Below are 26,666 nucleotides of genomic sequence, written 5' to 3'. Positions count from 1 at the left end.
CATTTAACGATTTTTTATGTGATTATATTATTTTAACTTCTAAAATATTACGTAGGCTACTTTATTATCCTGTAGTGCTGTTTTTTAGGTTTTTCATTGGCGTAAATATATGTTGTCTTATATTGAACCAGAACTTGTTACGGCAAAACAGCTCAAGGCTGTCATTGAATCAAAATTGTGATAAATTTTTATTACTGAACATTTGTTTTAAGGCCGGTCCGTGATAAAGTTTTACTTATAATTCGGTCCGCAGTGCAAAAAAATTGCCAAACCCTGCTTTTTTTCTTTTTCGCGGGTAACTTTTGGGGTTGTGTGTGGGTAAGGAATCGAGAAAAGTTATCGGAATTAATCATGCGAATTTCCCCATGTTCCATCTTGGTTACCTGGCTCCAAACCAGCTTCGTGATACAAGAGTGGGTCACGAAACATCCAACTCACCACGCACCAGACGATACATCAGTTTATTTCCTGGAACAAGGTTTGGTTTCTCGCCAAAGCAAGTTCCGTTTGAAAAGTCGCAAAAATAAATAAAACAAGGCGGTTTTTAAATCACGATTTAACCAAGTCGTGCTACCAGCCGATTATTACGAATGATGAAACTGACCCGGTAATAAACTGGGCCAATTTTTTTCTGCTTTTAGGCCAACCTTTTTTTTAAAAAGGAGTTTTATGTCTTCTAAAACATTTCTTATTTAGAACCAAAAATATAATTTGTGATTTTAGCATTGCGGTTCGTTTTGCCTTGCACCAGTGGTCGGAAAATTTAAGCCGGGGCATTCAATGAAAAAAGTTGTTAAAAATTGCATTTTAGATGCATCCTACAGCAACTGGAGTTTAAATGAAATTACCATTCAATTTAGGATTCAGCTGCTATTCTGGCTGTTTACTAAACAAGTCAAAAACGCTGAAACGCGATTCCTTTCGGAAAAGTTTGAAGATTACCTTCGTCATATGTCTTTATAAAAAATAAACAAGTAGGTACATAAAAATGGCAAATGAACTGTTTGTAAACCCATAAAAATGACACAAAAAACTCTGTTTGGCACTCTGTAAAATCAATTATACATTTACGTAATAAGAATATCAAAGCCCATACAGAAGTAGGTATCATTTTGAACGTTTCGAATAACTCTTTATTCATTTTCAGCAACTGAAAGACATAAAAAATTAAGCTTAAACACTTAATAATTTTGGCTTTATCTGATCATCATTAAATACACCATGTTGGACGTTGGTGTTTTGCCAGATCACAAAACTTCACGTTTTCAGGTAAATATACGTTAAAGGTTACGAGTCGGCAAAAACAAACGAAAAAACGTGCGACATTTTCCATCGGAAGGCACGCCTGGATACCGGGCAATCCAATTGTGACGTAACAACGACTGCACGTGGAAATCGTGACGTCAATCCAGAACCAAGGTTTCTAGAATTACGATGATTCTGGTAAAAGTTCTAAAAAATTCGGAACCTCAAGGCTCCCGAAGTGCTTTGTTACGTCATAAATAAAGTAAATACTTTTAATTTCGGAAAAATTAGAAATCTGTGAGTTAAATTTTACAATTGCCAAATAAAGTTGCTGTGACCATTTTTTTAAAGTGCGAGTAAAATTGAAAGCCTTATTTTAAATCAAACTTCTAAATTACTGAGTAAAATTCTCTTATAGGGTCACGCAAAAACATAACTAAAATATTAAATTTGTCCGTAAACCTACGAAAAGTAGCAAAATCATTTTAAATAATATCATTAGCTCTGGTATATAAGTTATATGGGAATAGGATTAGCTCACCCTAGCACCTAATATAGCCCTAATGGGTCACTGGCCCAGTTAAGTAACCACGCCCCAAAACGTTCCTACGGTCATTAATCTTATCGCCTTGTAATTTGCTGCCGAGTGTTTTGGCTCCGGTTTAAATCTCGTGCGTTTTTTCGCTCCTCTCTTTAATTCATCGCTAATTGAAATCGATTTGTATTTTGCCAGAGAGATGAGTTGGTTTTAGCGCATTTTAAACGCAGAGGTGAAAGTAGAATAATTTCCTCATCGGAACGAAACGATGAAAAGTTTTCTTAGCTGAACGCATATTTTTTAGATCCGTTTGAATATATTGTTCAAAGATGTTCGATATTATCGGATCGGAGTCGATACCCGATGCCAAGTGGAATTATCGGTACTCGTCCGATACTCATCTGGTATCGCTACTGTGATCAAACGCAATAATCAATTAAAAACATCAGGATTACAACTGAAATAACTAGACTTTCTGAACTCTATGACTTCTCTAAGGTATACGTTAGATGAGAAGGCGTCTAAAACCAACCTATACCTTTTAAAACCTGAGGTTATCGTTCGATGTCCTGCACAAATATGCAACTGAAATAAATACTTTCAAGAAGATTCCAGGATAGCCTGTTTAAAAAAAATACATTTTTTAACCAACCCAGACTGTCTCAACAAAATTATTCTCAGGAACGCCGTTTTGTCTTACTTCCACCACCGCTTAAATGCGAATTAAGTGCGTACTTTTCTGCGCCAACTTGCTTATCTTCCTAGATGTTGTTTTCATGATTTATTTAAAGGAGTGTTTTTTAACATGTTCCGTTATGTGTTTTGGTGTTAACATGGTGTAACAACTTGTTTAAGAAAAAAAAAATAGTAATTCCCAAACATGGTGCTATTTCTTATGCTCAAGGGTGCCTGAACAATATTAACATTCTGATTTTTCTCTTGGTAAGCTTCTTTGATACAACTGTCAGTGTGTGATTAAAGTGCAATGAATATGTTTTTCCAACGGTATCTTGTGTAGAGTTGATGCGCGTTATTTCAGTTTCGTTTATCTTGATATTACAAATGTAAAAGCTCGTAGGGGTGCCACAATATATTAATCATTTCTGGAAGTGCCGTTAGCCATAAAAGGTTTAAAAAGCCTTGTAGTATTTATCAAGAGGTTTTAAAATGTTTTGGATGAAAGGATTTCAGAACGGTGTTTACAAAAAACAGAAGAAAATATACACATAATTTTACCAATTTTAACAAAATAGTGCACTTATCAGCAAAAATAAATAAATCTCTATAAGTTATGGTTTAATTAGGGACGCCTTATCCATGAACTGAATTTTAGTCGAATGCTGACATCATTTTAAACTAAAATAAAAATAAAATATGTAGAAGGTTAGAAGTGCTTGGCCAAGAATATCGACACGCTAGAAAGTTTAACAAAAAACTTAACTTATTATCTTGACCTTAAAACTTAAAAAAATGTCATATTTTTCGGAAGGAAGTTTATGACTGGCATCCTAACACATAAACGAGCAAATTAATGCGGGGATTTTCGCGACTTCTTGTAGTGATAATGCTGGTCATCCTGGTAGTACATCCGTGTACACGATTTATGTTCAGCAAAGCTATTAGTGGCTTGATCGATGGACCTTGACTCGTTTCTCGAACAATACGAGTGATTCTTTACAGATTTTGTCAATTCTTATGAAAGTCTTGTCAATTAGGGCTAAAAATTATATTAATTTCATTTCATATCATTGCCATAAACTCAAAATAAGAAATATAATACGTGTTTTACTCAACATTTTGGCTTACGCATTGCAATATAGATTTAAAGTGCTAACAAATTTAATTTGAAAAATTTAAGAAATTGGTTTTCACATGTTTTGTGTACTTCAGTGACTTCGGTGTGTAACATTAAAACATGCTTTCTTCTTAAAGCTTTTTTTAAACCTAAACCGCTTGAGAATGACGTATTTGACATTTTAAAGAAGTTACCATTTAAAACTTGTTTATTTGAAAAGATTTTGAGTTTAACTTTTTCTAACCTCCTGTGCACCGCACGTTTATGACGTAACAGTAAACGCGGGCGTCAAATGGCAGAACGATTTTCCCGGTATAAGTTCTGCAAACTCACCTTTTATAATAAGTAAAAAGCGAATTCACAGTGATTCCAGGAAACCTACAGTTTATCTTACAATAACCCTTCGTGTGACTAAGTTCACAAACTGCGCCAAATGATAGTTAAGCAAAGTCCTGAGACTTAAACCAAAGCGATTAGAGGCCGCAGGATTTCGCACTCGCCTAGAAATATGCTACTGTGGTGTTTACACAGTGTTTGCTTTTTTGTAGCGACTATAGAGTAGCTACTTGAGCCATGTCTTTATGTTTAATGGCCCTTTGCGTTAATTTCAGTTTTTAGCTGCATGTTTTGGAACAGTAGGGCATAATAATAAAATTATTTATTTATACAAACTACTACAGTGCTTAAATAAATAAAATTACTTATTTTTGTAATAAAAAAAACAGTTTCTAACCAACTTTGGGGTCTTTACAACATGTACAACCAGTGGTAAAAGTTCCCCTAAAAGATTTTATACAGTTGGGCTACGCCACAGTCTTACGTTGTTCATCCAATACCTGTTTTGAAAAAAAAACATTTTTTTTCTTGGTATGTATATCTGAAAGTTTACTCTTAAATCAACCACATATTAATTAGGTTAATTTTGGACATAGTAATCTGTATCTAGCTACAGCGTATCAGCTTAAGTTATAATTAATTTCAGCTTGCTTCAAAATCGGTTCGCAACGACAGGTTATTTCTGTAGCAGCGACCAATTGTGATATATAGCGTATGTCGGAAGCCCTTCTATGAAGCTGCCAATTAACGAACTGCTAACATTATCGCTGTAATATTACTGGCGGCGGTGCAGTTTGCAAATGCAGAATTGTTTCCAATTAAATTAGTTCATTATTTAACTTTCTATGATGACTGAGTCAAATTAGCCTAAACAATAACTCTTTATTACGTCACTAAGAATGCGAGGAATAAGTTAACCAGTTGAAAATACAGTTGTAAGGTAAAGTTATAGCAGCGATAAAATAAACAGTTAAGCTGAAATTACTGGTTAATTTATGACATGGTAACTAAATTATATTTTATATTTTACTTTAGTTTTACTGTAATAATAGAATATGCGGTACAGATGTACCGGTGTTGCATTTATTTCAAAATTGAGAACTTACAGTTTAATCTATAAAAAGGGGTTCATAATGCTTTTATTTAAAGGCTGGAATCGATGTCACTTTTAGAGGGCAACTAATAACTTTCAGCCTTAGTTAGCATTTACTTGGGTAGGGACTTTATAGCGTAGCTACATTATAGAAGTAAAAACATACAAGACTAGTTTAGGCTTGAAGTTATAATAAAGGCAGTATAAGAAAACGGTTTTACTTTTAACGTCGCACTTACTATAACGTTTTTAGAGCACTATATATTTATTAATACTCTACCGACTACAAAATACCGATGAATAAAATAGGTCAACAAAGGAGCTATCAGTTGTAAACGTAAAACGCATAACATAAACAAAACATGTTACGTTGTGGATTGTCTGCACGGTTCTTTAAAACGATATGTGGAGACGGGTTACTTTTAACATCGCTTAAAGCAATCACTCATTCGCAGCAGAGATACTGCAATTTTTAAAAAGTGGGGAATAATAAGGGCTGTGGTGCCTTTGGTCTTGCACAGATATTTATAGATTTCGCGTCGGAAAAAATGAAAGTTTTTTTTAATGTGAGGCAATCTTACATTTTCCTACTCTTACCAGATTGTCAGAATAATTCTATCTCCAGATATTTGGAAATTGAAATAACAAAGTTATGCAAGTTTTGTGGCAATAGCTACTTACAACTCCGTAGCCAAAACGCGCGAAACTCAGTCACGCCTTAACGTCTTACGCCGGTCGCACAGAGTAAAGAAAAAAAGGGAAAAATCCCCCTTAATTGATCTCCTCGCTGTGCCTTGTCACATTCCCTGCAACGCGCGATGCGCATTGTTACGTTACAATGCTAATTGACCTAAAGAAGAATAATGCTGATTGTTTTAGCTGGATTTATGGCTTGTAGTATTCAGGGTGAACAATGTGGCATTTGAAGCGGAAATAAATGAGTTAATTGCAGTTTGTGTGTTTTGGTGGCTACAGTGCTGCATTAGCTTGCTTTAAGACGTTTTACAAAGAGGTTTACCCTAATGTGTAGGTTTATTAAGTAGTTTGCCAGTTGAAGATGCATTGTGGCATGTTGGAATGCATATTGCATAAGTAGGCTATGTGTTTGTGGGAGTAAGCTGTCTAGAGTGCTGCATATTAATATAGTGTTTGTTTTGTTGACCTAAATTAGTCATAAAATATGAAACTGCGAATAAAATAAGTCTACCTTCTAGTATAAGATAATCTTTACAAACTCGGTTCACCTTATTATCAAATACGAAAAATACGGTCTTTAGAAAGGTTTGAAACGTGTATAAATGCTTTTTAAAATAACGCACTTTAGTTGCGTGTTTGTTTTGTTGACCGAAATAACTCATAAAATTCTAGAAGTTCGCGATGTTTTGGTTGTTGGGTGAGAATGTGCAAGTATATTTGTGATCCGCACTTTAGAAAAACGTAAACACATCAACATATAGCTGAGTGCAATTGACGTAAGTCTATCTTTAAAATAATACATAATCTTTACAAACCCGGTTCACCTTATTAGAGATTTAAAGCCACTATACAACGTTGTGGATTGCCATCAAATAACTAACGATCTTTACAAAGGTGTAAACTGTGTTAAATTATAGTGCATCTCACTTATTGCAATGAACCACGTATTTTGAAGCATAATGACTGGAGGTTGTAGTAAGACGTGGTAGATATATTAAGCGCAATGCAAAAAGTAAAACTTTAAAGGTTTTGAATAAATCGTCATTAATTTTGTTTCTCCTATTTTAAAATTGTTTTTCCATTCTAAAGTAGTTTAGTTACAAAAAACGGACTCTCGCGGAAAAAGTGAATCTTTCTGTCAAGCTTCAGTTAATTGCTCTGAACCAAACGTCGGCGCTTAATATAAAAATCTGTGACAGAACCATTTATAATTGACAAAATCTGGCATATTTTTGACGTTTCAAGACTATATTTAATTCTTTACATTGTCTTGCTTGTTTTATTTGGCACAAAAAATTACAAATTTCACAAACACTTTTCACACCTGCAGCTGGTTTTAATGCACTTTATGTTCGTGTGTTTTAAGACATCTTGTTGTTTTGAAAATTCCGTCGGCCATATTTTAGTTTGCCAAAGCTTTCTATTTTTGGCACAATTTCTGCCCTTAACATGGGATTTTAAATATGTGGAGTGAAAAAGTGAAAAACTAGAATATTTTTATCGTTTACGTGTATTAGATGACAGGCAAAAATTGATAAGTAGGTATAATGTGTGTTTTTGTGTTGGCCTTTATTTGTTTTTGCTGCTGTGGCATGGCGGCTAACGTAATCCTTTAACGCCCAATATTGTTCACAAAATCCTCAATTTAGTTATCCAGCATTTTATCAACTTTTAAACAAGATTGTCGGCTCTCGTCTACAGAGCCAGCGCCTCTTATCCCTAACTACAGACCTCAATACGCTACAAAGTGTTGTTATAAGAAAATGCACAAATCTAGTTTAAACAACTTTTACCGGTCAGCCGAAAAAGCTTGAATTTTCAACATTTTTCAGCCAAACCTTCATTAATACCTCAGAAATCAAAACTTTAAGTATCTGCATCTGAATCACTTCTGGTCATTTTCCAAACAGCCTTTTTTCAATCCGTGACCAAAAAACAGAAATCGTGAAACGGATTTTTGTGCTCACAGCGGTTAAAAATGCAATTAGCAGCGCTTTATTTGCATATAACATCAACCAAGAGTTATAAACCACGCACTCACGCAAAAAAGTTTGTGGGGCACATTTTTTCTTGACCACTGCTATTTGTGATGAGGTAGGATACTAATACAGCGCCCGTCATGAACAACCCGCATTTGCTGGAGGATAAAGGTTCACTTATGTGCTTATGTTGACCTGGCGCCTGTTTATAAGAGTCAAATTTGTTTTAAACAGTGATATTCAGTGTAATGTGGTATATTTTGGATTTTATATTGTTATACCTGAAAGACCCGCAGTAAGCATATTTAAGTATATATTTGACAAAATAAAATTTTATTTGGAGTTAGGATTTGCAAAGGCTTTACTTAGCAATAATGTTTCTTTGTCAAGTACGAAAAGCTAATAAGCGATTTTTGTTTGTTTTATAAAATATACTAAATCATTGGTAATAAGATTGCATTCTTGTTTTATACAGCTGGAAATTTTTTGATAAACCACGCGAGAATAACGCCGCGTAGAAGCCATTTCAAAAAAATATAAAACAGTTTCAATTGTTGTTTTGTTTTATTGTCGCTGAACAAATTTGATATATCTAATCGTCGCTTGCCTTGCCAATAGATAAATGTGTTACAAAATGCCATTCGTTTCAATTAATGTACTTTTCATCATATTTAGGGTGAAAGGTTTGTCTATTTAGTTATATTGGCCACATATAAACTTACCTGAATTCCACAAAACTAAGAAAAAAAAATACTTCACAGTGTTGGAATGTATTCCCAATTAGCACAAGTTGTTTTTTCCGTTTAAATCTAAATTAAATCTAAATTCAAAATGTCGAACGGTGTTATGTGGAAGTTAAACGTTAAAATATATACCCAAATAGTACAAGTTGTTTTCCCATATATTAAAAGGGTAAAAATTACCTTTTGTGCGAAATTTAACCTGAAATCCATATTTTACAAAGGTATTAGGTGGAATTTAGTCGTAAAAAGTTAAACTTTTGTCATTCCTTAATCTTTCTCCTGCATCAGAAAAAAGAAATTCGCCCAAAGCGCTCATCAAATGACGCAGGGAGCCGACTAGTTGGTGACAGAAAACGGAAAGTCGACGATTAAGCTTCTAGGTAAGCAACTTGGTGAACCGGCGACGGTCGACTTTAAATTTCTGGTGAAACGTGCGACCTTCCTGCGTATAATGAACACGATACGACAGAGCTGCTGCTTTTTTAAGTTCACAAACATAAGGCCAATCAACTGGTTTAACTAAAGCCAAAAGTCAGGTTGTGTGGGTTAAACCGGTTTGACACAGTCGACTTGCCAATTAAACATCTGAATACCCGTAAAATAGTTTTAACTCAAAACATAGACGATATATATACTCATATTTGTACAATGGCATTCCGGGTTTTGTTAATGCAAAATAAGCGTCCAAATAAGATGTAAATGCAAAGGTCTAACTCAAAAGAAACGTATATAGACATTTTTAAATTGCATTAATTCCACGGGCCTCCAAAAATCATTTTAACAAACGTTTGACCAACTTATCTACATTAAACACATTTGTATTTTAATATTTATTCTACTAATTTGTTGCATTTATTGCCTCTTTTAAATTGGATACCCCAGGCTCTAACCTCATTTACCCCCAGTTTGTTTATACCTTAAGACACGTGAAATGTCTTTTTCTGCTACTTAAACTAAGAGCAATTTGCTTGCAATCCTTACCTAATTTTTCGTGCAGGGAACTTAAAAACGAAAGCAGAACCGTTCGTGACTAAGACTTTTCCAAATTTAGCAGTAGTTTAAAATTGACCATGCTTTGCAAAACATTATATTCCCACAACAATTTGTTGAGTAATTTCAGCAAAAAAAAAAACTTTCGTGTCATTTCAAAAAATAATTTCTAGGTAATTAAACAAAACACGGTTGTTGTTCAGTAAAAACGCTCAATTTTTAGTTGTTTTTATCGTAATGCAATTGAAATTCGATTAGCTGTCACCTTATTTTAGGTCACCGCGTGATTATGAGCAACAACTTCATCCTGTCAACATTTGGGTTATTACTCTGTTCGTTAAAATGGCCTGTTGCTGTTTGGTTTCAATGCTTTAGGTCAGTCTTCCTGTAAACCACACCCACATACAGGAACACAAGGTTGTTTGTTGCGCCTGTGTGACGAAACAATGCCTGCCTGCCGTGTGCGGTTTGAATGTAAACAACAGTAAATTGTGTGGTTTAAGTTGCTGACCTTTGCGGGGAATAGGACGCTAAATTCCCGAAGACTGCCAATTCATTACCGGTGTTTTAGATGTCAGCAGAATCGTATTACACAATTATTTCGGTGCGACATGAAACTGACGAAAATTTAAAAAGATATGTTTCACAAAAAATGTGTGTTAAAAAAATGTAATTTGGAATGATTAAAATAATTGATTTGAGCAAACCAACCGAATTAAACAACAGGTTGAGGTAGTTTTAAATATTTCAACACGCGTCACTTTCTACCTAAGACAAATGGTTTTGAATGGCAAGCACAAGTGTTTGATACTTCGAGAATGAAAGCATTCAAACACCCGACACCCATTCAATGTTGTGGATTAAAATATTGATAATGTCGTTATAGTTGACATTTAAGGCCTTCCTCAAGTTAAAAGTGGCATACGCTCAAGGGCGGATGTTTGACCTTCAACCTTGAGTGATTGTGACGATTGGAAAATATGTTTGTCGCTAAAAGATGCGACATAGAAATGCAGAAAGCGCAACCTTGATGTTATGGTTTACAAAACGACAGTTTTAAATAAAAAAATAACCCTTTTTTGACAAAAGGCAAAATGATCTTATGTACATGTCTTTCTGAAAAGTGAAGTTAAAGCTTTTTAGGTTTAAAGCAGTGTCATGAAGAAAACAATATTTGCATCAGTCGTGCTATTTTTTTTAATACCTTTATATTTAAAAAGGTCTAAAACCTAAACCGAACTTAAGTTTACAGAATGAATGTCAAAGCCCAAACAGAAGTTGGTAGCATTTTGAACGTTTCAAATAAATCTTTGCGTTCGCAGACAACTTTGCCAGCTCTTTGGTGTATTTGACATTCATAAAAAGCGGACATTGTCAACAGTAACATCACGAAACACCTCCTATCCCCACATTTGACCTTATCCAACCACCTTTCCTGTTTCAAACTTCCTAGTTAAATCACGATTATTTACCCATCAAGTCGATGTCAAAAGCGTCACATTTATGGCAATAGAACAAAATAGCGATGTTTTTTTAGCTTTCCAAACCCACAAACCACGCACTTCTCCAAAATTTCCTGCAACTTTTCAAACCGTATTATTTTTGGAAGGCGATAAAGTTACACTTGATCCTTTTAGGCCTCCTGTCACACAATCTGCATCGCTTGAGGAAATCATGACGAGCAAACGCTTCCGACTCTGCTTAATCCTATTCTCAATTCTTATCGCTATTGCTCTAATCATCATTATCACCTTACTAACTGTCAAATGTAAGTGTTTGAAGTTTAAAAAGTGTTTTGTATTTCATTTATTTGATTTTTTAGGGTGTTAGATGTTTTAAATTTGACGATTCCGAAGCAGAACCATTTAGGTTTAAAACGTATAACTTTATTTTTTGGTTCAAAACTAAGGCCAAGGGCAATATGATTTTTGGTATATACTATTTTTCTAACATAAGAGGCTAAATATTATGTTTTAAACATCAAAAAACGCCGAAAAATTCAAGCAAATCACTGAATAACTTACTTAAATACAACGTATTTATTTACTTCAGTTTGAACGTTAGGCGAACTTTATAGGATTAAATGTGTCAAACTGTTTCGAGAATTTTCAGTTGTGTCAAACTAATTTGATTACAATCACATTAAAAGGATCATTTTAAACAAATTGTTATTTGTTTGAAGATTTTTTTGAAAGGCCAACAAATTTTCAATGTATTTTCGTCTCATATTTGAATATTCTTAACTTTATATTGTTGATTGTTTATTTCATTTTTCCTAATATAAAGGGTTAATTTGACACACTTGAAACTGCATGTTGGGCACACTAGCGACAATTTTATAGTTGTTTAAAACACCGAAAGGGTAAAAACAAACCACTAAATGACTAAAATACAGCGTATTTATTTACTTCAGTTGAAATTGAATATTAGGCAAATTTTAACATACTAAAAAAATCGAAATGTTTCGTAAACGTTAAAATTTTAATTGTATGCCAATCTAAAATGTTTAAAATTACGTTAAAAGGAAGCACTGTTGACAAATCATGATTTTTTTGAAGATTTCTTTTGAAAAGCCAACATTTTGTATTTTCGTCTCATTGTTTGAATATTCTTAACTCATTGTTCATGTATTGTTGTCTCATTGTTCTCGCATTGTTGACGATTGTTTCATGCTGACCCTGTTTCTCGCAGCAATTGATGACGTCACACCGGAAAGCAACTTCCTTTGTGACGTCAATGAGACCATTAATTTGGGTAAGTTATGACGTAACAATGTAAACATTGTCTCTCCCCTTAAATGTGCATTTTTGCGCAAATCAACAAAAAATATGTTTTTGTGTTACAAATGTATATTTGCAAAAACTTTTTAATTTTTCTATTGAAATTATTTAGTAAAGGGATATAAATTAAATGTTGAAAAAATAAATTATCATATTTCTTTAGATATCTGTTTTTTATTAAAATAAAGCGGAAGGAATTATGAATTATTATTTGCCTCACGTATTATCATACGATTACTCGGTTTAATTGAATAGCCCAGTAATTGCATTTTTGTGTTCTTCTAAGAAAAGTTAATTGTATTTTTATTGTTATGGTTTTGAAAAGGGGAGACAAATAATAGCAAGTTGGGTTTTCAATGTCTGTCTTAAATAAAACAAAGCGGAAATAATGATAAATGATGTATCTCACGTAATTTACTCGATTTTCTCATTTATTTACTTACCAGGCTTCTCAGTAATTGTTTGTTTGTGTTCTTTTGAGAAATGTTGATTATAAATTCCTGTTATAAGTAGCAATAAAACATCAGGGGCACAGAATGAGATTTAGTTCATGTTTATTAATAAGCGCTTGAGATATTAACATATCGTGCCATCAATGACAGTTATTGCACGGTAGTTGTCTAGACAAGATGTCAATCGCTTGAATGTTGGCTTGCTTAGGATAACATGTCAATCTTATCATGAATTTTCACTCTGTGCGAACCACGATAGGAATATAATGAAGAATTGCAGCAACCAGTGTTTAACATTAACTAAATATTTAACTTACTACAGTATTTCTTGATGTAAAAAGTAACAAAAAAAACATTTTCAATACCTCGTAAGGCAATATTTTTCTGATACGGATATTTTTTATATTAGGACACAAAATAGTTAAAAGTAATCATAATGCCAAGAAATATCAATTCCATTTTTTTATCATTATATATATATTTTTACACTTTAATATTCACAATACATTTTACGTACAATAAATAAGCCTTACTTTGTTAACGTTAAAACTGAAATACAATGTTTTGGCTTAAAAAAGAATGAGTAATTTGATATATTTTAAATTGCCTATTATGCTGCAATGGCCAATTGTTGTTTGTGCGTTTTTGCTACCGATAATAATAACCCAGTGGTTCTCAGACTTTTTTACCAGACTCCAGCTTATGAAAGAATCGCGAATTATTTTCATTTTAATTCAATAAAAATTTGTAAATTATATGCCCAGGTTATATAATCCATCATTCAGTAAATTTAATTTAAGCATTCTGTGCGGGATCGTTAAAGATGCAAGTTTAAGAAAACAGAGCTTTTTAAAATAGCACAAAATTAAGGTATAGCCCATAACTTTCTTTAAATGTGACGTAAACTGGCTAATTGTGTGTTTATTGTCACAACAAAACAAGTATCGCAATCTTCTAGTACACATTTAAAAACCTTGAATCTAGTTTTCTCACGCGAGCTTTGCATTGAAACGCAAATTATTCATTTCAAGATACGCAAGTGTTGCTTTTTTTAACCTTACTAGACGTAAGCAGAAATCGTACCGACGAAAAATAGGAATTCGTGTCCGATTAAATGAAGACTGGAATAGAAACGACAAGCCAAGTCCCGGTCATGAAAATGCTATTTATGAATTACGCGCTTCTTCAATCCATGTTTGTGACGCAGATTTGTCGTCCATTGCCGATAAAATGGCCACGTTTACATTAGGATTTGGAAAAAACGTCATTCGATCTGATCCATATGACGTCATTACTGTGATCAAATTGATCAAATTGAAAAGCGCCATGTTAATGGATTTTGAAAAACGTATAGCCTATTACGATGTTAAAAAAATATGAAAAAAATAGTACGGTTTTTGAAAAAAAAGGACGGTGTTAAAACTATATTTACTTTTTTAAATGTTATTTTTTTGCTTTAAATGTTAATGTGTTTTTTTTTTATTTTAAATTTTGTTTAGAATGCTGAGATTGTAAAAAAATATCGATTTGTTGTATAAAAACTGAGTTGTCTTTATTTTAGTACGGTGTAAAAAAACAGTATAGTTTATTTAAAAAAGTAATTTTGAAATTTATATCAATGTTTTTCAACATATTTTAAACTTTGCAAACTTGTAGAAACCTCTTCGGACTTCCACATTCCTTGTTCTACTTCAGTGAACATCGTGGAAAGCTGTGCCAAGGTCAAATATCCCACGTGGAGGTCATTCACTGCCGAGTCTCAAGGTGAAATATTAGATAGAAGGTTAAAAGTGTAATATTAAAGTCACAGCTAAGAGATTACACGAAAAAATATATTTGCACAACGTTAAAAACATATAATATGAATTTAAATAATAAAGATTGGAGATTTTTGGGATATTTACTTTTAATATATTACAAACTTAGAGGCAAATTACTGCAAGGAAATTACTTTTTGTTAAGTGAAATATATAGATGCAAGGTATACGACCACCATTCGATAACAGTTGCTGCATTCGTTTCAATAAATTAGCATTTTGCAAAATAAGTTTGCAGCAATCCACAAATCCCAAACGTCACCTTTCACCTCTTTCCTTTCTCTTTTTTTATTCCCTTCGTTTTCCCTTTTTCTTTTCTTTAAATTTATTTTTGTCTCTTGAACGTTAATCTCGGGCAAATCTGTTCCTGGTATTAACTTTCGTGGAATTACCACGCGGATGAATACGGGTGGTTAGATTAGCACGGCGGATGGATACCAAATATAGCAACCTTTGGTTTAAACATAAATAAAACGGAGTTACTTTAAGTCTGTTGTGTATTCGAAAAACAAACAAACAAGTACAGACATTATAAAAGTTGTAATAAAATGCAAATCGATTGTATATCAACACAAAACGTGTATCATTGAGTTTAATTGTATTTAAATAAGAAACAAATGGTGGTACTTTTTATCGTTTTTGCTTGATAATTTAAATAAAGTATATAGCTTTAGCATTTTATTGGCTTTTCACGCACGTTCTCTCATTTATTTTGATGGACACGTGAATATCGTGTTCCTGAAAACAGAATTCGTTCATTCGTAAATCCAAGGTTTTACATATTAATGCGATTGCCTAAAGAATCGACCCGTACACGATCCAAGGTTTTATCCAAAACTGTCAAGCAGGGAAAAAATTTGCATATAACTTTGCTTCAGTGATTAATTACTTCCAACGTCCTAATGGAATTAAGGATATAAATTGAAATGTTTGTTACAAAGAAGATGTGACGTTTTGAGAGAGGATTGATTTAAATTAGTGTTTCTCAACCTTTTTCCGCGCGGCCTTTTTTTACTAAGCATAAGTTTATCAGTGAACCTTCGGCGATTATTTCTATATTCAATGAAGTTTTTTATGGTTAAAGTGAACGGAACAAATACATCATAATTTTAAGTACGAATTTCAAAATTATGATCTATTTCTTTGTGTTGCTTTCGCAGTTTTCTTAAATTTTGGTGAAGCTCAGGACAAGTCTCAATAAATCTAATATTGTGAAATAGTGCAGTCGGCCCCCCAACCAAATCCAACTCTAGCTAACTTACCACGCCGAGATTTATATAGAGCAATATCTCCGAAAAATGCTACTTTTATTGCGAAGGGCATTTTTTTAACCTCAGCAGTTGCCGTAAAAAAATAGCGCAACAATGTACCACGGCACTTTTACAATTATTGAATTATGCGAATGTTCCTTAATGCACGACACATTAAGGGAAAGAAAGTGCGACGTTTTCAAATCTTACCAAACGCACATCAACGCAGGTGCCAACTCCCACGTATAGTTGTGGAAGACCTTTCATTGTTCTACAGTTTACGCGAGACGTTTGCACGTCATAATCAACCATGTGACTCGAACGACGGGCTGTCATTGTGACGAGATAATAGGCGTGCAAAGGTCAGTCTTTGTGCGGTAACAATTAGCCTGACAGATTCCGGAACGTCGTAACAAAGGGAAACAATCGGCGATGTTTCGAGAAGCGTAAAGAGTGATTGTGATGTCATATTTGGAGACGCGCTTGTCAAAAATGGATATTTAATGTTGAACGAAGATTGTGGGATTAGAATTCCACGGATTGTCTTTTTACAAAAAACATATTTATATGAAATCCCCATTATTTTGAACGTTTCGAATAGATTTTATTTTCAACATCTGAGTTATTTAAAGCGTTCAAAATGCTCCCTTCTTCTGTATCGACTTTGATATTATTACTACGTGAAACTACAACTCCCAACTTTTTTGCTACAAAGATTTTTATGAGATTTAGACACGATGTCCATATCACGGTTCCCATCAGCAACTAAAGTTTCCGAACAACCATTAATCTATTTTAAGCTTTCACGTGCGCTATTTAATAAAATCATCCCTTATCGAACGAACTACGTCACCACCAATGACGTCACACTTTTTATTTTCCAGAATGGAGTTCTGTGGTTGGCCTAGTGCCCCCTAGTGGCACAAACTTCACCACCTTCTTGGTCTCCCCCTACTTCGCGCTCACCAAGGAAAGTTGCTCCCTCCACTTCTCCTTCAACCTGCGATCGCAATCGCCACTTCGCGCTTTCATTGTGACGTCATCCAACGTCACAGAGCACGCGGTGGGGGCTTCTGGAACTTGCGGCGCCAACTTCTTCGACCACCGGCGCCTGGTTTCCAACGAGGGGGATCCCCGGGTCAGAATCGTCATCGCTTCTACGTCATCAATCGACGCCGACGCGAACGTAACAGTGACGTCACAATCGTGCGTCGGATTCGAGGGTTTGCGGATGAGCGGGCGGTCAGCGGCGCCGGGTCGGTCCCGTCGGGTCCGGGGGGGCACCAGGAACACTTGCTCCCTCGAAGTGCTCAACGGAACCAAGGTCAGCTGTGATTGGCTGAACGCTCGTGGCGTCGACAATGCCGACTTCGCGCGTGTCGACACGCATCAGTGCGTAGAGACCGGGGTCAACTTCGAGCTGGTGGAGACTTGGTTCCTGGCCCTGGGGCCAAACGCCCCCGGGAAAGCACCGGCCCGAGCCCTGCTGGTCTCCCCTGTTTTGGAGGGGGGAGCGTCACACCTGCTAATTTCACTCTGGTTCATGATCAAGTGCGCCGGGCCTTACTTGAGGGTGTACCTGGTTCCGAGTGAGGGACAGGGAGGTTGGTTTGGGGGGGCAGAAGTGGCCGAGGTATCGGATCCGGGGATTTCCAACGGGTGGCACGCAAAGTCTTTCAAGGTTCCGATCCCCAAGGAATACAAAAACTTCCAGGTTCGTAAAAATGTGGTTTTGTAGTGGTTACATGTATTTTTGGCATTGGTAAAGTAACAGGCATTTTCAGGAAATTGTGTTACATTAGTTTCTTTAAAAATAATTTTTAAACTCCAGTACGTTTCTTTTAATCGGAAATTTTATATAAAATGTTCGCTGAATTGATTAACTCATGTTAAACAAGTTTAACAAGATATGTCCCGAAAATAAATTTTCGGCCCATATAACTAGTTAGAAACAGGAGCAGTAATTCCGCTTAAGGAAATGTACAGTTCTGCCCGAGAAATTTTAGTGTAGCTTGATACTTAATTGCAAAGCAAAAAAGGGGGATTTGAGATTTATTATTAACCTACATTACAGATCCGTGCATAGTGTACCCAATTTTACTGTACATTTTGCCACTATTAGAAGTACATCATAACCCACTGGTTTAAAAACTTTACCCTTCTGTGTACTAAATTGTTTAATAGGCTCGTTTTTTTCCCAGATATTAGTTATATTTTTACTGGAAAATAAGTTCAGTCATAAATCATAATGTGGTTTTGTCACATTTCCACACGTGACAAGTTACCTCCTGTGATAAATGTTGTGTTGTAATTGCAAAACACGCTAATATACGCCGTAAGGGTTGCATATGACATTGTATGTATTGAAAAACTTAAACCTAGTAATCCCCAATTGGCATCGTACTTACCATGATGTCAGTATCATAAACCCCCCAAACACAAATTATGGACCACATGACAAATATCCTAAAACAGTCGCAATACACTTGCTTGACCCACAACTTACCATTACCAGGCCGCATTTAAAGCAAGTAATCCGTCATATAACAACACACAGCAAAGTGACAAGGCTTCAAGTTGAACTCGGGTGACCCGCACGCCCTTTGTTGCGTCGCTATACGTCACAAAGCGCCTCTATTGATCTCACAGTTTGATTGACGTGTTTTTTTACGCTGCTCTGGTCACTGACCTTGAAGATTGAATCGTTTCGATAGAACGAAAAAGTTCTAATTGCTTATTTTATTGGGGGGTTAGATCTTTCGCTGTTTTGTATCTTGAAAAATCAAACTTGTTTTACTAAAAAAAAACAGAAATGAAAAAAAGATGGTCAAAATTGATAAATTAAACTAATTTTTTAGCCTTAAATTGTCTAATATAAAAATTCAAGTAGCATAAGATTTTTTTTTTATATGAAAACATTAAAATATCTTAATACTACTTGCTGTTTTTCTACCCAGGTTCTACTTAATTGTAGCTTTATTAAAGTATTAATTAATTTTAAGTAATATACATTAGTATTACGTTCTAATTGGTTCAAATATTTTTTAATTTTGTTCTACCTTCATACTGTCGATTACAAAGAAATAATGCGCCAGAGTCCAACTGCCACAATGGAATTCACATATATCGCCGCCAATTTAGAATCCCGACGCTAGAAATCCAATTTATCGATTGAAAAGCGAACAAATCGATTTTTATCGTCTCTGGATCTTGTTTCCAGCGCCATTATCCTCTTGTTTTCACACAAGGGAATTAGACAAAGCTGATTTGTGACGTCACATTTGGTTTGTTGCAAATAAAGATAATTGTGACGTGATGATAAATGAAATTCGCAAGCTGATTGATATAACATCACGCAAAAGTTGTTTGATTATAAATGTGCACGAATTTACCTGATTATAAAGGATTTAAAATGTTTATGCTAAGTTATATCAGTGCTAAATTATTCTAATGTTGTTTCTTATCATATGAGGTACAAAAAAGTATCACCACTTAAACAAAATACTTTCATTTATGTTTTCCTTTATTGAAATATTGACTTTACCTAAAAAAGAAACACTTAAAAATATAAACCAACACTACAGAAAGTTATAAAATGAACTTTGAATTAGAAACCCTAAAAACCATTGACAGTTAGACGTAGTAGAGCTTTCAAAGCCTTATAGAAGTAGTGTAAATCTTTTTTTTCATTTTCAACATCGTTTTCAACACGTTTAAAACGCTACCTACTTTTAGATGGGCTTTGGTATTCTCACTACGTCTCAAGTACAACCCCCAACAAAATATGTCAATTAAAAATTGTTTTTAAAAACATACTTATTATTTTTCGATATATTGTTTCAACGTATTTTCTTTTAATATCGCATGTGGCGTTCGAACTACCACAAATGATCAAATGTCTGGTATTTAATAATTTATACTCTTAAGCCTGAAATGCATCTTTAAGTAATAAGGAAAGGTTGAACGCTTTTGCCAAAAGGTCAAATAAAATATTTACGTTTACCAACCTTGCAAAGTGCGATATACAATATTACTAAGACAACACTCGCTTTTAAGTAGCAATTCTTTCGCACGAAAACATTGCTGTAATGACATTTAGGTATAATTATATCAAACTCAGATGATTTTACCAACGTTTTATAAGTCAATATTCCAGTTTTAAACTGCGTTCTTGAAAATAGTAATTATTGTTTTACTTTTGAATATAAGTTTATAATTTCTTTTTAGCTTTTATTGGCCGAAACTATACATGAAGCCATGTTGTTAACTGAAGTAATTTTTTTCAGATTTCTTATGTTTACGTTCGTCGAACCAATGCAATTTTACTTTTCGTTTTTCTCTTTCACCTTTAAGTGAAATTGATTTAATTGAGACGCTTACAGGCAGGATTTAGGTTTACAAAACAGCATACATATGGTTTAGGCCTACGCCCTCTTTTAGAAGAATTTGTCCTTTTTTCTCAAGAAAGGTGAATGGTCGCTCAAAAATATTATTTTTTTGGTTTGCCAAGCACGTTTTATTAAACGCTCGCAGCAGATACTTTTCCTTGATTTTGCAAATTACAAATGTGATTCATTTCATAGAATTATGATAATGTCATAAATATGAGCGTTTTACAATTTCAACTCTCCCAGAAAAAAATTCTGAGAACTTGTGCAAACCAACTTCATGTATTTTATCACGCATTTGACTTTAATTATTGGAAATCGCCTTGTAGGTAAATCCAGCTTATTTTAGGTAAGGTCGTGTTAAAATTACGCCAATACCTGATTGAATAGCTCCAAAATTTACATGCAACTTCATTAAGTGCAGAATGCTGACTTGGCTAGCGGCACGATTGTTGGAAATAGAACAACGTTGTGGCGGTTGCAGTAAAACGATTAAGTTGCGCGATTAGGAAATAATTTTAAGCGATTTGACGCATTCTTATAATTACAAATTTATGAAATGTGGATCCGGTAAATTATCAAATTGCTGCCAAGGTTCTTGGAATTATTTTTTAATTACAAAAGAAACACATTACGGGCTAAATTATTGAGTAAACTATACAATTTTTGACAATCTTATTAATTATATCCTACTATAGTGATTCTTAAACTTTTCATCTTGTGACGCCTTCGGGAAATTTGTTATTCTTGCGACGCAGCACGCGATTATTTTTATGTATTTATTCACATGCGGTGTTTGAAAATCAATTGGAGCAGTTTTCTCGTAACAATGAATTAAAATGCGCATTCAGGACGCACATCATTTGACAACTAGTCACTTACTTTGTTAACTATCCCACACATTTTTTTTAAACAATTAGTTGCAGAAATGTTTGGAAAAACTGTTTTGCAAATTTATATCTTTCTCTATGTTATTGAAAACTCGCAAAATGACACGTGCTGAATCCAAAAATAACAAACTACATTTCAACTCAACCTGTTGGGTACTGTTTTTTAGTTATTTGATTTGAGAAGATTATTCCAATATCTGCAAATTAAAAAAACGAATCTTTGTAGCACTATTAGATACCAGTGATGTGAAATATATTACTTTATATGATGTTTTCGTGTTGTTCTAGTTAATCCAGCATAAACAGGACGAATATTAAAATGCGCTTATATGTCCTGGAATTTGTCAGGCAAGCCACAAGCTTCTAATATGCCACACGTGTGTGTTTATGTATCTTGCGCATTTTGTATACATACAAAGTAAAAATGCATTACATTATTCATAACACAGCTTGAAAAAGGACGATAAGAATACCAAATTATCATGCAGAATTTTTGAATAAAAAGGCATTTTGCCTTTTGTTTAGTCACACCTTTATTGTTGCGTCATAGTGGCTTTATGACATATTGTCCACAATTCCAGGGCTTTCAAACATATTAGTTTGCGACTGATTTTAGTTTATTGAAACATTCGTTAAGGTATTACGGCAAAGCAATGATCAAACATATGCAGTGCCTAATTCTATATGACGTCACAATGTCCAAACAAGTGGTGTTTGGAATCGTCACACAAGCGTAAATTAACGCATAAAGTGGCTAACGTTGGTTGCAAAAACGCTTATTGAAAATGGAGGGGAACAAAATGAAGGAAATACTTTATTATTTATGAGCTTGTGATTGATAAACGCGATTAAAGCAACGATATGAGATTGAAGTTTGATTTTGTTTTCTGCTTCTTATGTGACCTTCCTTGACTGACATCTAATCTGTTAACTGACATTTTTGTAACTCGGAAAACATTTTGTAAAACTTCAGCGTTATTTTCCTAACAATGTTTTTTTTTATATATTTTTTTTAACAAAAAACAAAATCATTTTGTTTTCCAACCACAGTTTAAATGTGATGATTTTTAACTTGATTTCAAAACATTCTATTCTGTCGAAAAAAACAACGTTGTTTTTGCTTCGTTTAATTTATCCAAAAAATATTTTTCCTTTAAAAATCGCAAAATTAATATTTACACGAATTTACTTTTATCCGCTAGGTGGTGATCGAGGGAGTGGTGCCGAGCGGGGGTTCTTGCGCAAACCACTATTGTTACGTCATAGACTCGTCATGGAGGAACGCGAGCGGACCGCTTCTGGTGTTGGACGATATTGTGCTGGAGGCACTAAACGAAGAATGTGAATTAAATGGTAAGACAATGTTTTCAAGCAGGGGCTTTAGGAAAGTGATTTAGTTTAAAATTTCCACAAATTCCAACAATTTTGGTAATAAAGTAATAATAACTGTATTTTAGTATCAATTTGTAAAAAATCTCGCCGGTTGAAAAAAATGGTATTCTGCTTTAAACAAATTCGCGAACTGATTTCTATTTTTATTTGTAATTTCCGTGCTTGATAGATTAAAACAGCATTACGCTACCAACGCATACAATATGGCATCGGCTATAATCCTATAGTATCAGGCAATACATGAACCATATTCACCAATTCACAAGAGATGTACATATGTGATAAGCAGTGTATTTGTGACTAACTGTGCATAAAACAGCATTTGTCTATGTGATACAACATTACATCAGCTATCTGTCTAATCTTGTATTATCATACAATACATTAACAGCATTTCACGTAATCTGCACATAGAGACATGTATTTCACCATAACTTGCCACTTTATCACAGATAGCAGAACCCCAGCCAAGATCGACTGTACGTTCGACGACCACGACAACTCATCTACCTACTGTAACTGGACGTCATCCTGTCCAGCAACTCCATGCTTTGAATCCTTCCAAGAGTGGCAAACCACCAGGAAACCTGGTAAATGACAGTAGTTTTTAAATACGAGAATATATCTTTGGAGCATTATGGTTGGTGGTTGGAGTTAACGTAGAATGAATACCAAATCCCATGCACAAGTAGGTATCATACGTTGAAAATGAATAAAGATATATTAGAAACGTTCAAAATGCTTTCTACTTCTGCATTGGCTTTGATATTTCTAATCAAACTTAAACTGCGCGTAAATGTTCAATTTTTTTTTGTGTATCTTTTGCGACAATGCGCACATTTTTTGTCCAGAATAACGGGTGTCGGTATTGAAAGTATCATAGACCCAACCCATGGGTGGTGAAGCTTTTCTTTCAACTTCTTACAACGTCTTGTTGTGAAATAAGTTGAAGCGATTGATTTAATTCGGAATCCGATATTTTTAATCGATTCCGTCTGTTGCTAAAACAAGGCTATGACCTCATTTCAATTAAAACGATCTGTTTGTTCAGTTTAGCTTTTTTAATCAAATTTTATTTGCAATTTGCTATTTGTCGTCTGCCAATCACAGTTTTGTTTATTAGAAACGTTAATTTTAAAGTGCAAAAATAAAGATAAATAACTCAATTTGACAAAAAAAAAATGGTTATTAAAAAGTAAACACTTCGCTTAAACCCAAGTCATTTTGCCCGAAAACTCAGGTCAAATCAAGTCATTTTGCCCAAACAATATAAGTCAAGTCAATGTGAAAACAGTGACTTAAGTCATTAAATCAAAGTTTATCATTGAATTGCGTCATTACAACACTTGTGATTGTCTTTTCATCAGAATGTTGAACACAAAGACAAGTTAAAAAAGTGTTACCGCCTTTTTAAAATTACTGTCCATTCTATAAACAAGCTACAAGCTCAGTACACTTTGTATACATCCATTGCAAGCTACATGATAATAACAACCTCTAATTGGGGTCCAAACAAATTGTGAAAGCGACATTATATAACCTCAGTGGTACGGTCGGTCGTGCGAAAGTTTACTAAAGTTCACCTTGTAACCCCAGGTCAACTAATTAGCCAATATTTGGCAAAGTTCTGCTAAACGTTAATGGTTAATCCAATGAATTTTGAAGCCACTAATTGCAACGCATGCCATACAAGATAATATGATGCAATCGTTAAATTTATAATTGCCATCTCCAGGGAAAATGCGCCAACTATAGAGATTAATGCTTCTTGTGAAAAGTAGTAAAGTCGTAAAACTGTATGCTTGTTGATTTATTTGTTTATTTTGAAATCGGTAAGTCATATTGAACTGTTAAAAGTAAATGTTTCAATTTCGACAAGGTTGCCCACAACCATTATTTGTTCTTGTATTCGCCAGATGAAGCACGGTTGTTTAAAAGTTTGTCGATGATAAAAAGTATTTCAACGGTACATCTCAGATAAAGCTCATTTACTTATACTTTATTTAAAGATAAAAACTTTTTGATTTTAAATATTGTGGCATATTTACCGATAAACCTACCATTGATAAAAATCCTAGTTGCTTTTGCGAGGTAAAGTTTCAAAATGTTTCATTAAAAAGCAGTTTATTTACCACGTGATTAACTTCCACACTTTGTTGTTGTGACGTAACAAGGCTATACGAGCATTTTTGTTTTGGTTCAAATGCGAGGAAATGAGAGTGGATTACGTCACCCAGCGGATAGATTTAGGCCATTATTGGTTGTAAAAAATTGCAGGAAAAACTTGTACTAAAAACAATTAATGTGTTAGTTTGATATGAAAATACATTAAAAGGTAATTAGAAGTAGCCAAATATTTTATTTTTGGCTTATAAAATTTGTAAGCATGCAGTTACGCAAATCTAGGCATCTTATGTGTCAAAACTTTTTCTTCTAAAGATTTTTCTTTAAATCTATCTAAATTTCGGAGACACTCTGTATGTCTGCATGGATTTAATATTTTCTTTTTCCAACCACAGTTAGAGTGGCTATTACCGAAATGAGTTGGTCTAACGTGAGTTCGCTAATAACCTTTCCGAAAGTACCTGAATATAATTGTGTTTTCAGCAGGGTTAAACCACAGAATATACACATGTGGATAGCATCATTCATCCCTCTTTATTGTACTTTTTTTTTAGTACATTAAAAAACTCATTTTTATTCTTAGGTTAAGTTCCATATTATATTATTAATATTGTGTGTATGTCAGAATTTGTTGCTGCAAGGCATAATATTGGCAGAATCGTTGGATAGTATTACTTTACCAAGGCTTTTCATGGCTCTGTTAGATCTCTTCTTAATGTATTTTTCATATTTATCTCCAGGAGGTGACCACGCTCTCACCCTGCAGAACAGATTCGGTGGATCTGAAGCAAAATACTTCCGCAGCCCCCTCGTGGTTGCCAATAGCAACTGCGCATGCACCCTCACGTTTCGTTACCTCATCAGGGGATTTTTGGTGAGTCCTATATCTTTTATGTGTATAAATAAACACACTACTTTTTTTAAATGTTCGAATCAATACAATACAAATTTACCTAAACGAAATCTGACAATATCGAACGATTTGCTTTTCTGTAATTGGGTTCAAGTTAAAAACGAAAATATGAAGCAATTTTAAGTGCTTAAATGTTTTTCAAAAAAAAAACTAAAATTTCTTGACTCTACGTGGACCCGTAATTGTTTCCCTATAATATAAAAAACAAAAATTTATCATAATTTCTATCCTGAACCTAAACTATAAAGTAGCTTTAATGAGGTTCGAACCTATACCCTTTGGAATACGCGATCGTTGCTTCGGCAATCAAGTCAAAATTTTATAAAAACCTAATTTCTTAAACTTTTTTTAAAGATTCCAAACCTTGAGGTGAACCTTGTTGTTGCTGATGACGTCAGCGACACGATGCGGCGCCGAGTGCGCCAGTGGTGGTTCCACGGGGGCCTCGGGACCGATTCCTGGCGCACCTCGAGTGTGGTGCTGAACTTGTGGCGAGGCAAGCCTTTCCAGGTCGAACTGAGTGCGACCTTGAGCGACGTCGCTACAATGACTCAAGTCCAAGTGGACGACCTGACCTTTAATGGATGCGGTGAGTCGATAGGAAGGTTAAAGTTTATTAATTTTACAATTGTTTGGAGCATAATGGTTGGAGGTTGTAGTTAGAGGTAGAAAGAATATCAAAGCCTTTTTGTAAGTTACATTTTGAACATTTCGGGTATATCTTTATTCATTTTTAACATCAAAATGATACTTAGTCCTGTATGGGCTTTGATGATTTTCCACATCTAACTACAACCTCCAGCCATTAACTTAAGATTTATTCGAAGCGTTCAAAACTTCTGTTAGGAATTTGATATCCGTACTGTGTTGTACGAAATACAAAAATGTTTATTTGACAAAAGAAAGAAAATTTTTACAACTGATACAATGCCTGGCACCATCAGCATATTTTCAAAAAGTTTATTAGTACTGGGTATACGGGGTGTTCGATAATATTGGACTAATATCGCTTCGGTAGCAATGCCCGATACCAAGTGATAGCATCGGTACTCGTCCGATACTAAATAAATAAATGAAACAACTAAGGTTCGCGGTCCAACGTAGCGATTCTACTACAAGGAAATTAATTAAAACAATCTGCAGCCGTGGCAAGGCTTGCATAAAGCACAAACTTGCTGATCCATAGCGCCACTAAGCGTCGGCTGCCTTTCCATTGTTGGCCATTTAAATCCAGTGGTCCTTTAA

General features: G+C 34.4%; 1 protein-coding gene across 1 annotated transcript; it reads left to right on the top strand.

The window, feature by feature from the left end:
* Positions 1-351: 351 nt before the first annotated feature.
* Positions 352-26,666, top strand: LOC146138957 (uncharacterized). Its single transcript, XM_083394747.1, has 10 exons — positions 352-478; positions 11,025-11,183; positions 12,107-12,169; positions 14,304-14,411; positions 16,599-17,428; positions 22,195-22,345; positions 22,837-22,974; positions 25,249-25,382; positions 25,776-26,010; positions 26,608-26,666. Exons 1-10 carry the CDS (start codon positions 352-354, stop codon positions 26,664-26,666), a joined length of 2,004 nt encoding a protein of 667 aa, XP_083250873.1.

This window comes from Ascidiella aspersa, chromosome 7 (genome assembly GCF_963924565.1).
Source record: "Ascidiella aspersa chromosome 7, kaAscAspe10.2, whole genome shotgun sequence".
Taxonomy (NCBI): Eukaryota; Metazoa; Chordata; class Ascidiacea; order Phlebobranchia; family Ascidiidae; genus Ascidiella; species Ascidiella aspersa.
Note: the sequence above shows the minus strand (reverse complement) of the source record. Positions and strands in the feature narration are given on the sequence as shown.

What these genes read in the sequence shown, in the direction of transcription:
- LOC146138957 (XM_083394747.1), top strand. Translation starts at nt 352, where the DNA reads ATGCGAATTTCCCCATGTTCCATCTTGGTTACCTGGCTCCAAACCAGC. An exon ending in ACCTCATCAGGGGATTTTTG is followed by an intron (nt 25,383 to 25,775) that starts GTGAGTCCTATA and finishes CTTTTTTTAAAG; the next exon opens with ATTCCAAACCTTGAGGTGAA. An exon ending in CCTGACCTTTAATGGATGCG is followed by an intron (nt 26,011 to 26,607) that starts GTGAGTCGATAG and finishes GCTGATCCATAG; the next exon opens with CGCCACTAAGCGTCGGCTGC.